The sequence below is a fragment of the Hippopotamus amphibius genome, chromosome 9 (assembly GCF_030028045.1).
Source record: "Hippopotamus amphibius kiboko isolate mHipAmp2 chromosome 9, mHipAmp2.hap2, whole genome shotgun sequence".
In the NCBI taxonomy this organism is placed as follows: domain Eukaryota; kingdom Metazoa; phylum Chordata; class Mammalia; order Artiodactyla; family Hippopotamidae; genus Hippopotamus; species Hippopotamus amphibius.
Genome location: NC_080194.1, coordinates 10,330,164 through 10,345,297, shown reverse-complemented (window position 1 = coordinate 10,345,297; position 15,134 = coordinate 10,330,164). Strand labels below are relative to the sequence as shown.

At 46.9% G+C, this 15,134-nt stretch overlaps 1 protein-coding gene across 1 annotated transcript in view; it reads left to right on the top strand.

Annotated features, from left to right (window-relative positions):
* PRR5L (proline rich 5 like) overlaps positions 1 to 15,134 on the top strand; it is a 70,507-nt gene that overhangs the window by 37,004 nt on the left and 18,369 nt on the right. Inside the window, exon 5 of the mRNA XM_057695953.1 lies at positions 10,761 to 10,818. Coding sequence (XP_057551936.1) covers positions 10,761 to 10,818 — 58 coding nt within the window. The remainder of the gene's footprint in view (positions 1 to 10,760; positions 10,819 to 15,134) is intronic.

Here is a 15,134-nt window from a genome sequence, read left to right as displayed (position 1 = left end):
GCCTGGAATTCCATCAGGTCAGATGTCTCAGCTACTTGAAAGAAAACCGCTGTCCAGGGAGAGACAAACAAAGATTAAAAAAGAGGTAATTAATCACAAATGTGAATCATTTGAGTTGCCCTTGACTCAGAGGTCAGTCTTGTCTGCACTCTCTTGTCTCTCTGTCTCTAGTGACCGAGTTTTAAATCCAACGACAGAGAAGTGGTTTTTCAATCCCTCCTGGAGAAACCTGCTGGCCCAGCTGCCTTCCTCGTTGACATTTCAAATAGACAGGGTTCTGTGTGGTTTCAATCAGGTTTGAAATGTCAGTCATTTGTTGGCTTTGGGGGCTACCCCTCAGATGGGTGGGGAAGGGCATTTGGGTGGAGATTTGTTTATCTGGGAAGCCCTGAGGTTTTGGGGGCAGTTAGTGCTGCCTACAAAGTATACCAGACACTTAACAGCTGGTAACCACATGCCATCTTTTATCGAGAGTTTAATCAGAGAAACTGTTTGGTGAATATTGAGTCTCTTTCTGGGGGTGTGGGGTATGAACTAGTTTTCACAGTTTTGAATCTGGGTTTTTCCTTAGTTTATGGTGCTAGACTGGAGAAAAAGCTATCATAGACCCTGTTTATTAAAATGTAAGTTTTAAGTCTCATGTGGGCACAGAGCCTTTTTTTAAATGTGTTTGGTTCTCCAGTCCCTAGAAATTACCTAGCACTTGGTAGATGCTCAATAAACTTTCTTGGGAGAAAAGGAAGAGGTTGTCCACCACAGATACATTAGAGATTTTAGGAGTTATATGCAATAGTATTAAATAACATTCGCCTTCGTGGTAAGTGTTTCCTTTCCTTGTTTTCCTTTAGCATTTCTGATCATGCCAGGGAGAGTCTTGGTTTGCACCCTTGTGTGTGTTACACTTCTGCAAGACTTGGTGATCTCTCTTGTTTAAGGAAGAGAGAGCAGGTTTCAAACTTAGTGTCTTCTGCTAGAAGCAGTGTCTAATTAGGATTACATAACATCATTTTGTTTTCATTGAGTTGATCCTTGAGTTACATTCTATTTATGGTAAATGGTGTTGCTACGGTTTCTTTTATAAACCTATTTGTGTTTTGAAAAAGTGGATTGATTAAAGAAAAATAGTATACAAAGAATTATAGTGTAAGTGGCCCTGGCTGTGGCCAAGTAGTGGAGGCAGTTCAAGAGAGACTCAGGTTTGGAAAGTCCTTCGCTAGGCACCCTTGAAATTGGGCTGGTTTCAAAGCCACACCAAGAAGAGCTCTTCAGATGAAGAGGGAAATCCAGGAGGGAAGGCTGACAGAGGTGACCTTAACCTTCACACTCAACTATCCAATGTAGCTTCAAGAGGGAAAGTCAGAATGGGCTTCAGAAGGAACATTCCTCCAGGAAGGAGGAGGGAGGAAGGTCTGGGGACAAGTGAGGAGCAGAACCTGGGGGTGGACAGGTAAGACCCAAATGCCACGGACATGGCTGTTGGGGAAGGTGACGAGTGAGTTCCTCAGCGCGGAGGTTCAGACGGGTGCCCCCCACGCCCCGGACATCCGTACTCAGCAATGAGGTCCGTCTCCGGGACCCAGAACCCCCAACCGAGAGGCCATTACTTGTAAAAGCCATCGCTGTGGCTCTCCTTTTGCAAGTGAACATTCTCATTTTGCATCTTTAAAGAAAGACTCACCGAAAGATTGTCTTCGGTGAAGAATCATGAAAATGACCCAAGGTGAGGGCAGGGGCAAAGGAGGTGGATAAATGGTGCATACCTTGTGTCTGCACACAGAGAAGACAGCCCATTTGATTGTCAAAAGCACAGATAGATTTCCACAAGACACCAACCAGAAAAATCTTTGATGTTTCCGGTATCAATTTTCCTTTTTCCTCGCTCTGTTTTGAATTGTGCCCAGCAGGAAAATTGGGGTTTCCGACAGGAACTCTATATCCTAGAGACAGCTCTGAGGGATAATTGGTTCCTTTTAACTTTGGAAACGGATGATAGGAAATGCTCTACATTTTTCTCTTACCTGATTAGTTACCTTAGTGGTTCTGAGCATGGGGATGGGAGGGGTGGCAGATAGCACTTTCCGTACTTCTGCATCTGCCGGCTGTGTTGTGTCTGTTGGAAGCTTTTCCCCAAGCCCAGAAAGTTAAATTCCTTTTGGTGGAACCAGAGTTTTGCTTGATACAGAAACTCAGTGTGTGGTCAGTGGCTTTGAGGGAGGTACAACCTAGGAAAAGGAGAAAGTTGGCCACCATACTTGTCAGTAGGGCATGGATGACCCGGTAGTGTTTGTCGTCAATGCTTCCGTCTACTGCTGGTGTCTGTGGTGGTCCCCCGAGGCCAGTTTCCCCTTAGCTGATCATTATCAGAGAAGTTTCATTATGGGCGTGTGGCACGCGGCAGGGAGCTGAAGGAGAGACCCACAGAAGCATCCTGGTCACCATGGAGTTTGAAATTGAAGTGCAGGGATGTAGATGCATCCGTTCAGGTAACACACAGCATCCTGTTAACTGAAGCCCTGAGTGGATGGTAAAGACTTAGAAATAGGCCCAAAATAAATATATTGTTTAGGGGCAAAGATAGGGCTTATAAGAATCCACAAAAATTTGGGTGGAGAGATGATAAAGAGTGGGGAACATAATTTTTGTGATTTCCAAACCCAAATGGAATAGGGGAGAAAAATTTCAACTCTTCCTTAATCCGCCTGGGAAGGCTTCTAAAACAAGTTGAGGGGGACTTCCTAGGTGGCACAGTGGTTAAGAATCCACCTGCCAATGCAGGGGACACGGGTTTGAGCCCTGCTGCAGGAAGATCCCACGTGCCGCGGAGCAACTAAGCCCGTGCGCCACAACTACTGAGCCTGCGCTCTAGGGCCCGCGAGCCACAACTGTTGAGCCCATGTGCCACAACATGCCTAGAGCCTGTACTCTGCAACAAGAGAAGCCACTGCAATGAGAAGCCTGCACACCGCAACGAACAGTAGCCCCTACTCGCCACAACTAGAGAAAGCCCGTGCGCAGCAATGAAGACCCAATGCAGCCAATAAATAAATAAATAAGTTTAAAATATATATATAAAACAAGCAGAGCTCCCAAAATGAGAAATGAGAGAATTAGGTGGGCAGAAGGTAGTAAGGGAAAGTTCGCATAAGCTGTGCTTTGAAGGTAAAATTGGGGCCAGTCTACAACAGGCTTTGAACAAGAGGAGCTGGGCTCCAGTGGGAAGACAAAAAAGAGGGGAGAGGAGAGAAGGTCGTTAGAGGTTGCATCTTGAATTTGGCTAATTCTTGGAAGAGAGACCTTTCGGAGTCTGTGAACGTTGGGGTGGCCTTTGAGAGGGGAGAGAAAGTGGTGGCACTCGTCTAGGGGCCGCGAGGAGGACCCTGGATGTTTTAGGCCACCCCCTTTCCGTACTCAATCTCCTCGGCAATTACTTGAATTTTATGCAATTATTTGAACATTTTTATCGGACTTGCCTCCAATTTTATGAAGAGAAATGGAAAAATGGCTTGAAATTGATCCTCACAGACCTTCATATAATTGAGAGAAAGACGGAAGTCAATGGGTGTGCTGAAACGGCAACTCTTCAGCCTCATTGTACAGGGGTTATTAGACTTTCAGTTGTTAAGGAGGGAACAAGTGGATCCCAAATGCTGCAAATGTATCAGTGAAGATGAGCTCTGAAAATGAGATGTAGTTAGGGATTTTATCATCCATTTTAGCTCTGTGAGAACAGAACTTGCCCTTATGTCACGTGTCTTGTTCCACATGGATACGTGCTTGTGGTCACCCGTTATGGGTGAAAATGTGACTTCCAGTAGACTAGGCTGGGAATGGCAGGAGACGGGTTTAGGGAACCAATGGGGGGAGGGGTGGAAGGCAAGAGTAGATGCTGGATGTGTGAAAACATCCAAATATGTGGAAACATCCAGCAACTCAGTGGCCATGAGAAGTAAAGACTGAAGTGGGAGGTCTGAGGAATATTTGACATGGAAAACAACAGGAGACCTTTCTCAGAGGCTGCTTCACAGCTCTAAGGAAGACAAAAATAGCCATCATAGTAACAAAAGCTAATATTTTCAAGCACTTATGTGCCAGGCATTGTACTAAGTGGTTGGTTCTCAGAGTGTGGTCCCTGGACCTGCATCTTCAGCATCACCTGAGAACGTGCCAGGAAAGCAAATTCTTAGGTCCCACCTCAGGCAAACTGAGTCGGAAACCGAGGGGTTGCAGCCCAGCAGTCTGTGTTTTAGCAAGTCCTCCGTGATTCTCATGTGTGCTCAAGTCTGAGAACTGCTCTAAGCATCCTTACTGCACTAAGTCACGTGTTCCTCCTGACCACCAATGAGGAAAATTTCATTATTACCATTCGGCACATACTGCAGCTGAACCTGGGAAAAGGGAGGTTATCCACAATTGGACAGCTAGTAAAAGAGTGGAGATCAAACCCAGGCCATCTGGCCACAGAAAAAAATCTTTTGGATTATACTTTAAATGTTAAAACTGCCCTGAAGACATGCCCTGAAAAACCCCAGAGAAGAGAAATTTCAATGCTTTTCAATTTTATTTTAGTTTTTAGTATCCAGCAAAACAGACATTGGACTCTTTCCTGCTTCCTTGGAAAATAACTTTGAAAAAAGCCCAAATTCACCCTTTTAGTGAATTTTACCCTTTTACCAGCGAAATGATGCTAAATGAAGATTAAACTTGTACCAAGTTTTAAATTCTCTTCAGTCTCCATCTGGGGCTTTCTCTCTGGTCTCATCACACCCACACACACACCCCCAGGACTGGTTTATTACGAACTCTCTTGCCCTGGGAGTGAGTTGTGTTTACAAGACTTTTTGTTGCTTATCTAGGAAAGCATCCAGGTTCACAGGAAATGTAGACATCCTTAGAGATGATGGCTGTACTTTCAAAGTCACAGAAGGGAAAAAAAAATGGAAGTGGCCCATGATTTCCATCACTGGTTTGGTGCCAACAACAACAACAACCGTTGCAGACGTTGCTATCCCTGGAAACAAATGCCTGGAATGGAATTATTGGTTAATACAAGTTCTCGGTAGGCAGAGTGACATGCTGCCAGACCCCTCTGGGGTAGGAAAGAATGTCTCATTCAGGAAGAGCAGCCACCTGGGAGCCAGGTGTACGTCTTGCCAAGCACTGAATGTGGGTAACGGAGAGGGAGGCCCCAGGAAAGTACTTTTGGAGAGAGGGAAGTTGAGAAGCTGGTAGCAGGACTGCGCAGCAGCAGTGACCCAGCCGGTTGGAAGCTTTGGTGGAACCCAGTTACATGTGCTGAAATTGCCAAGCCAACTGCCCCCAGTATCTGAACCAAATGAATGTCATCTACTTTCCCCTGTGAGCAAAGGCATTAAAAACCTCTCCAACTGACAGGGCAGAAGAGTGTGATGCTTAAAAGCGCCAGCCTTTCTGCTAGGAAGGTCTAGATCCCAGTGCTTGCCAGAACACTTACTGGCTGTGTGACTGTAGGCATGTTACTTAACCTCTCTGAGCCTCAGTGTTCTTAGTGGGAATCTAGTTATAATCATCGTAGCTACTTCAAAAGGTTGATGTGGTTACTAGATGACATGACATATATCAAGTGCTTTGTACCAGGTGAGCAGTCAATGAATGATAGCTGCTCACCTTAGTGTATTTTTACCATCATTGTTGAAGTAAACCAGAAGACTATGCTGGGAGAGAGATTCGGGCATTGGATTCCAACCAACCTGGGTGTAAATTTTGGTCTCACATTTGCTGGTTGCTTCTCTGAACCTCAGTTTCTTCATCTGTATTAAGGGGATAAGTTTGTGGCAAAGGTAAAATGAGATAATGCAGGAGAAGGGTATAATACAGTGCCTGACAAAGAGTAAAAGCCAGTATATTTATCTCGACTGCCATTCTTTGTAGTCTCACTGCCATCATCACTGCTAAAGCATTAGGAGCGGCAGGCAGCTAGCAACCTTAAGCATTTACGGAATTCCTACCTTGTGTGGGAGTATCCTCATTCCCCCCACCCGCTAGCTTGCTGGCTCCCCGTTGTCCTGAGTCCCTCCGGCCTGGTCCGGAAGGAGCCTGCTTGATGGAAGATACACGTGGTTGACATTGACAAGCCCTGCACTGCATCAGCCCAGCCTCTTCTCTGCCCTCCCCACCTCCTCCTGCCCACCCTCCACGATTATCCAGGATGAGCTCTGCCTTTCCAGCTCTTTGAAGACTGCATGGTTTTGGATGCCTTTCTGCAGACATCCTTGTTTTTTCCAATTTTTCCTTTGAGCCTTGTTCTTCTGTTGGCAGCCTGTTTTTCAATACCTTAATAAAAACAGATAGGTCAGCTGTTTTTCACTTCCGGGATCCCCTGCCACTCCACTCGAACGCCGTCCAAGTTCACGTATGCGGGCTGCATTAAGTAACAGCAGGCCCGTCTCCTGGGGGCTGTAATTGCATGTAACTGTTTTTTGACTTGAAGCCTTTGGGCTGGGAGGTGATGCGGTTGGGGCCATCAGGCAGGCAGTGGGGCAAGAGAAGAGTCAAGATCTTCTCCAGCTCTCTTCCCATACAAACATTTCCTCAGCACCTTCTACAGTCAGGCGTTTATCTGGGGCTGGGAATACTGGCAGGTGAAGGCCAAGGGGAGCAGATATTTCAAAAGACAAACAATGCAAGATAGCTTTCTGAATAGAGGCTAGTTTTCTTTTCTTTTTTTCTTTCTTTTTTTTAGGTCTCTGTAGCCTTAAACCCCGCAGATGTCCATTGGGCGTGTCCTTAGATGAAGTGACCAGCAGACAGGGTGTGCTTTGTAATTTGCAGGGCCCGGTACAGAACGCAAATTGCTCCCACCAGGCTGGGGAAGGCACTCCCCTTCCCACGGACCTGCGGCTGCAACGCACCGTGGACAGGGGACCCACAAGAGGTTGTAACCTTCACGTTCTCGGTACATAGATCAGGGGTGGTCGAGAGGCCCCGCTGAGTCGCCAGCACTCGAGTCAGAGCTCTGCCCGCCCAGGTGGGAAGGGCTGCCACCAGGCCTCTCCCCAAGATGCCACAGGGCACCGGGGCCTGGGCCCCCACGGATGCAACCCTGGCACCACCTTGGGAATAGAATGGCGGCAGTGGTGGGGCAGAGCAGGCGAGACCAGCAGGTCGGAGAACAGCGGGGGAGTGGAGGGAGCTGGGGCCTGAAAACCCCTCCTGGGGTGGCTGCAGGAGGCTGGACCACGAGTGAGCTGAGGCTGAGCCCCTGGGGTGTGTTCCATTTCCCCATCAGGCTCCACTTACAAAGCACAGATTCAAAGATAAAAATATTAAGAAGTAAAGACGGCAGCTGCAGCACATACACCCCAACCACGAGGCCCTTCAGAGCACTGGGCCCTTGGGGTTACAGGGCCCTTTGGAGCCTAGGGGGCCTGTGGGACTGCAGATTCCCAGGAGAGACAATGATTGGCTCAGTCTGAGACCCAGGTGTGGTGAAGGGCGGCCACCAGGCCAATCAGCTAAGCTGAAGATGCAGGCTGGGTTCAAGAGGTTGGAGTATGCAAGGTGGGGCACAGCTCCCCTGAGGAGGTAGCAGGCAATTCTCCAGAGAAGGGAGACGCAGGGCTGTGGGCCAGGGTGGCCCAAAAGATCCTAATTCACTTAGCATGTGCCAGATAGAAGATGGAGACCACAGTTCTAGCTGCAATCTATGCAACTGTAAAGTAAGAGCCACATCTACATAGCCTAGGGGTATAAAAATTTTCGAGATGCTTTTGAAAGGTACTATAGCTTCCTGGAAATTGTGTCCACCTAAAAATTATTGAAACTGTTGTGATCAATTGGTTTGGACCAGAGGGCTGGGGAGAGGGTAGTATGACTAGCTGACTCTTAAGGCCCCTTTTAACCCCAAGTTTTTGTTACTGTTATTTTGGTCTAAGCTACAAAATTTCTATGCTGTGTATCATGAGAAATTTAAAAAGAACATTTTCTTTTCCATTTCTCCATAATACACAAACCACTTCTCTTCCTTGAAAAAAATTTTTTGTGCCCCAAGTGTCTCCTTGAAGGGGGAAGACCTAGAAAAGAGCAGGAAGGAGAACCTAGGTCATTTTTTAAAGTTTACCTCTTAAGAGACAAAGTAGTTTTTATCAAATGAAAATAAATGCCATTTGTAAAATAAGAGGAAAACGTACAAATGTATAGGGGTATTGGAGTTTTAAGGACCTACATCATTTTCTCTCCTCTTACATATATTCCATCTCTTATCTTGATTTCTTAAAAGCAAAACTGGTCTGTAGCATCAAAACAGGCAATATATACTCAATATTTATTATGAGTATGTAATACTCATAATACTTCTACTATGTTCTAGGCACTGTTCGCAGAGCCAGGAGGACTAAATTAAGTGGTCCTCACTCCTGAGGACCTAAAATCCTAACACATAGGATATAGGGTTTGAATTCATTTCTATTATTAACTCATGACATAACCTGGACTAGGCTTTTATTTCTTTCAGTGCCTTGGTTACCCCCAATACCCTTATTTTTTTTTAAGAACTTTTATTGAGATATAATTGACATACAATAAACTGCATATATTTAAAGTGTACAGTTTGATTTTTTTTTTCTTATTAGTAACGTATATATGGCAATCCCAATCTGCCAATTCACCCCACCCCAGCCACCATCCCCCCTTCCCCCCTTGGTGTCCACATGTTTGTTCTCTACATCTGTGTCTCTACTTCTGCCTTGCAAACCAGTTGGTCTGTACTTAACATGTAGGTAAGTACAGCGATAGAATAAAACTACGAAACCTGCATCATAGGGAGGAGTCTCTCGTACATGTGTAGGTGCAGCTCAGAAACATGAAATTAAGGAGGTTTGGTAGTTGTTTTGGAGGAAGGCTGAGGCATCCGTGTTGGCAGCAGAGGTGGTGACAGAGCACAATGCACCTGGAGTCCTCACCCGGACTGCTGAGGGGGCGCCCTGAAACCCTCATCTGGGCCGGTGAAAAGGGCCCAGGCAGAGAGTCAGACCCCAATAGGGATTTTTGCTCAGAACCATTCAGGGGGAGCGATTGCCATCTGGAAACACCTCCATCATCCATTCCTGCCCAGCCCATCTGGCACAAAGTCTTGATTTTGATTGTCTCCGTTTGGTGCTGTGGTGTTTCCTTGCTGCTGGGATTCGTGTGCTCGGCTGGAAGGTAGAGAACACAGAGTTTCACCTCAAGTACCTGTCTGTCCCATAATTCCTAGTAAAGGAATTGATTTTTTTTCCTTTTAACAGAGTTGGTAGACTCCTATAGGATGTCACTCTAGCTTTGATTTGGGGTTCCATCCTGAAACTAAATGGTGGCCAATCACTTTTAAATTAGGCTATAGCTTATGAATTTTAATAGGATCTATAAAATTTGGTGTATATGTATTAGTCACAGGAATGTGATAGTGCCTTTGATAAAATACTCTAATATATTTGACGTAGATCCATTCATTACTGACTCTTTTTGCCTCCCACTCCTTTTGTGAAGATAGTTGGGCTAAGAGAGCAACTATCGTCACCACTGATTGCCGGGAACATAAAATACCGTGTGTGTGTGTGTGTGTGTGTGTGTGTGTGTGTGTGTGTGTGTGTGTTTATAATGGTTAATTATTATAAGAACTTTATGCTCGTGTGATGCCGTTTGACAGAGGAGGGACTCAAGACTCAGGGAAATGAAGTCTAAGATCACACAGCTAGAAAGTGGCTGAGCTGGGACTTGCACCCCGTCTGATGTCCCAGTCCTTTCCTCTCTGCCACGTGTGCGCTCATCATCATTGTCACAGGGTTTTAGGGTTTTACAAAGGCGAATACTAAGAAATGCATTAGGGTTGGGGTAGGATATATACCACTGTGCGTCCCCCACCCCGTAAGCATAGGCCTTTGATCGTCTAAAGATGTGAGGTGAGGGGTGAGGCATCCTTGCTCTCTGAGCTTCTCTGACTTTTGGAGAGGCCACCCATGTTGTGTGGGACCAGCTGTAGCCTTTGGAGGGAAGGAAGGGGTCTGGGTGGGAAGACTTGCTGGAAGGCAGCAGAGCAGAGTGGAAAGAACACGGCTCATGGAGCCGGGAAGACCGGGTTTGTTTCCTGTGTTCAAGCCTCTTCCCCACCAGCAATAACGTCAGGGCAATGGCCCTGACTTGATTGGACTGTTGAGAGGGTCGGAATTAGATGAGATGAAGAACGCAGAGCCTCTGATGTATACAGAACACTCGACAGCTGCTGCAATCGCGGAGGGACTTCATCTGACTCTCTCTTTTCACAACTTTCCCACGCACACGCTCATTGACGGACACACACTCACTGCTGCCTAAAATCTTGCAGGCAGTCTCTTTCATGCTAGTGTGAGAAACTTATCATTTTTATTTAAAAAAATCCATTATTTCTGCATAATTTCTCATTGCCTCCACACTCCCTCTCCTGAGTTTAGATGAAAGGCTTGAAGGACATTGAGTGTCCACCCTTGTCCTTCCAGAGAATCCAGCCAAGCGTGGGGCAGCCTCTGCCCTGGTTGGAGGGATGGGGATGGCGCTTGGGTTTGGCTCTCGTCTCCTTCCTTGGCTACGGGCTGTCTTACCGACGCCTCCGGAAGCCTTGGCTTTCCTGGAGAACAGAAGCTTCTTCAGCCTGGAGACGTGACCAATGCCCAAGTGCCTAGAACGCCATGCTCTTACCTGCTGGGAGTGGACCAGGATTTGTCACCCGGAGAAGTAGCCCAACTCTTGTGTCCTTTGTTCTCTTTTGGCAGAACCAGCTTCTAGCAAAAGGACTGCTGTTTGTGGAGGAGAAGATTAAGCTGTGCGAAGGCAAGTACAAGGCAGTGGGGCCTCTGATTCAGCCTTTGATGCTTGGACAGCTGAAATGCTTCTGTCCAAGAGAGGCGGGCTCCAAGTGCGTGAGTCACCCCGGCCACCTCGTCTCCAGCTAGGCGGCAGCATTTCGGTTTGAGTCAGCAACTGCCAGCAGTGCAAGTCAGCCTGTGTTTTGAGAACTGAGGGGGAATTAAGGTGGCCTCTTTGGTTTAAGGGGGGCGGTTTCATGGGATGCATGCTGGTGGTCTCCTTTGTAGGGATAAATTATCCTGCAGATCCTGCCAAGCTGTTCCCTCTGGCTTGATCCCGGCTGTCTCCTATTGGTCTTTGTCCTATTTCTTGAGGTTGTACATGTCCCGTTTGAGGGACAGAAGACTAAACAGGCACCCACTCAGTGCAGGATAATTGAATAAGCAAAGAAAAATTTCCCAGCCTTAATAGATGTCGGAGTCTAGCTGACAGGACAGAAAGGTGCTAAATGGAGCTGGGAGATGGGACGAAGGCAAGAGTGGGCTGACCCCGTGACTCCGCCAGCCGCTACTCTCAGCTCCCGCCAACGTGGATCCTGATGGTAGCTTGCCACCGGCTTCTTGGGTGACTTTTGGCAAGTTTTTTTGTTTCTTTGAGGCTTGGTGTTTTAAAATAATTTTTATAACCAGCATAGCTCCATACCTGGCACATAGTAGGTATGCAAACTGGTTCCTTCTTTTTTTCCCCGCTACTCCAGCCTAGAGACCTCCATCTGTAGGTTTACTCCTAGATTCAGACTTATCAGGCAGTAGATCATCCCTTTTTCCCTTCCCCTTCCCTGGGAAAGACACTTGTGTGCAGTGAAGTGTCTCCCAGAAAGAGGAAGTAGGAAGAACAATAAGAAATTGACACTGGGAGGTCCCAGTGCCCGGCACACAGCCAGCACTCACCAAACCTTTGGAAGAAGACAGGTGTGAAATTAATCTTTGTCTATTCAAGAGTTGGCTGAACCTGCAGCCTTGTTTCCCTCAAATGCAACTATATTGAGATTTTTTTCAACCTTAGAAAATACCAACTAACCCAAGGCTTTATTTTTGAGTGACCAGCTTTGACAAGAGCTTTGTAGCCCTTTTGCATTTTGGACTGAGGCTAGTACACAAGCATGAAAGGTGGCTGCCTGCCTGGTCCCCGGCCACATTGTTTGCCTGTAAGTCATCTGGGGAGTTGTTCCGTGCTCCTAGAAATGTGGAAAGCCAGCGTATGAAAGGGATACTGGGCAAGACCAGGGAGTCAGGAGCTCTTAAAAGGGAAAGCTGACTGTCTCTCATCCAAGAGACACTCAACATAGCTACATTCAGAGTGAAAAACTCAGGCACAGAGCTTGATAGGATAAACAAAGGGCATCCAAGGTCCATTTCTGCCCCAAAGCATGACTAGAGAGCAGTGGGGCTGGGGTGTTCTTGCTGGGTTCCTTCTCGTCTGGGGTCTGGGTGGCAGGGTTCTTTCTGCACAGTGAAGGGGCAGGTGGGAACCTGTAACGGTCTTTTACATCTGTAATCAGAACATCTCTAATTTTTAATTTTATGTGTTATAACCCCAAGAAAGATTTTGTTTGGATAAAATTCTCTTGCTGTAAAATAGAGTTTGGATCCATCCTATCATTGAACTGGCTTGTACACGTCCACCCCGCTTGGTGGCTGCAAAGGGGGCAGAGGCAGCTCCTAGCCATGTGGTGCTCTTTCCTGGACCGAATATGCCTCGTTACTTTCAGTAATCTTTTCTAGAGCTTTGGTGACCTTAGCTTTAAAGAAGTTTCTCATACCCATTCTGTATACCTCTGGTGATCTAAACTTCTGCAGCAATTAGATGACAGTTTTAGTAGAATAATCGTCTAGGATCTTGCATCCAAACCCCTTTCATCTTTGCAGGGGACTAAGTCCTTGACTTGTGGGCTCTTCTTGGAGGTGAAATCGCTTCCTTCCTTTACCTCTTTCTTCTCGAGGCTACTCTGTTTTGTTAGGCTGTGCCTCTCTAATGTCCTTCTCTGAGCACTTTCCAAAACCTCCACTCCTCTCTGACGTTTGCAGCCAGCAATTAGACCCAGGTTCCCAGGAGAGGCGCCTTCCTGCTGTGGGTTAAGGATGAGTATTCCATCGTGGAGGTGAAAGGGAGTAAGTAGGCACCAGCGTTGAGCAGCAGGCTTCTCTCTCCGTTCCTTCCAGTCGGGAGGGCCTCTGCTTGCCTTTGTGATGGAAGGCTTAGGATCAATAAGGAAGCTGGCATAGCCTTTTCTCCCTGGAGATACACTCTCCAGGTGTTGGGATTCACCTTGGTTTTAGGCACCAGGACGACCTAACATTTCTGATCATCCTCTTGACTTCCTGACTCCTCCGTGCAGTAAACTAGCAAAGCCTACCTTTGAAAAGAGGATGGTGATTGATGGATTCATTCAAACACTTATTGATTGTCTACTGTTTACCAGGTACTTTGCTAGGTGCCGGGAACATAGTGGTGAACAAAAGACTTCATAGGATTACAGGCCCTCAAGGCACTCACAACCTGCTAGTGGAGACGGGTGGTAATCAAGTCACCATCAAATATAAAACTGTATGTAACTGAGACAAGTACGAAGAATACAATCCACAACAGGGGGATCTGGCCAGTGGGGGAGGTTCTCCTGTGGAAGTGGTGCTGGTGTTGAAACTATAGAGATAAACAGATGTAGGTTAGGCAAAGAGAGGAGGGAGAGAACAGTCTCGGCAAAGGAACTAGCATGTGCAAAGGCCCTGTGGCATGGAGGGGGCCTGGTGAGCATGAAGGGCTGAAATAAAATCCGCATAGTTAGGAGGGGAATACAGAAGAGGATGAAGACGCAGAAGAAGGAAGTAGACTCTCTCCAGCCAGGTTGCCCATGTTGTGGTTTTCTTTATCTAAGAGCAAAGGAAAATGTAGGTGCTATTAAGTCTTGCTCTGTCCTAGCTCATGTTTGTGTTAAAAGAAGATGCCTTAGAGGACTGGGACGGGGAAGGTGGGGGGGACTCGAGGGAGGGTGGGGGGGAGTCAAGGGAGGGAGGGAATACGGGGATATGTGTATAAAAACAGATGATTGAACTTGGTGTACCCCCCCAAAAATAATAAATAAATAAAATTAAAAAAAAAAAAAGATAACCTCCTTCCACTCACCAGCCCTAACATCTGCAAAAACCTGTACACTCGATAGTTGCCATTCATTCGTTCAAAGGTTTCCAAATATCGATTTACTGATGTGTCTGGCGCCATGCTAAGCACTAGAAATAGAAGGGTGAGCAGGAAAGACAAGGCCGGTGCCCTCACTCCCATTCCAGTGGATGAGACAGAGGAATAAATGAGCGATTCCCACAGAGTGTAATTAGCACATGGCGAGGGAAAGTAGAGGATGCTGTGGGTTTCCATTTGCCCTCCTTGTATTTCACTCTGACCTTTCAAAATCTGCACGTCTTTGGCCCTGCTAGCTGCTAGTCACGCCCGCTTTCTGTTCTGTCTCCCAGCCACTGCCTTTGTTGTCCATTATATTAATAGACGGATGACACTAAATGAATCTTTCAAGATCCGTTTAGTGGAACTGGCAGTGTGTTGCCAGATGCATCTCTCAGTGTCTAATCTTGGCTGACCCAGTTTCCCTGCCTCAGCTGAGCAGAGACAGTGCCCAGTCAGCTCTGTTTTCTAGGTCGTTAAACAGCAGCCACCCATGCAGGCTCCCCTCTGCCAGTGCCCGCCTTTCCTGCAGGTGCAAAGTTCCTCAAACAGCCTTCCGGTGGCGTTGGGTGACCTGTGTCCATCTAGCCTCGGTGGGGGTGGGAGGGCGAGGCGCTTGGCCAGGGCTTGGGCTTCCTGATCTGGAGGGTGAGAGTAGGCACAGCGTCTGGAGGTGGGTTCCATGTTTTGCAGGTGACCATTCAGAGAATCATGCCCTGCTGGTTATGGTGGGTGGAGGTGATAGTTTCTAAGCCCTCTTTCCACCTCTCTCAAGTGACAGCTCAAATCTGGACTAAAAAGCCAGTGTCTTAGTGATTACAAAAAACAAAATAATTTATAACTGTGCACATGATCTTCCTGGATTATACTGGCAAGAGCATGGGTTCTGGAATCCCAGCTTGGTCTTCTACCTGTGTGACTTTGAGCCCAGATACCTGGCCTGTCTGAGCTGTAAAATGGGGTAATGCGTCTACTCATGAGATCGCTTATAGATAAATAATCTGGCACAGGGCCTGATAATGTTGTAACCATTCTCGTGATGATAGCAGTTATTATGTGCTTTTCAAAATTCAGGTCCCTTTTCTGGGTTAAGGGAGAGAATGCAT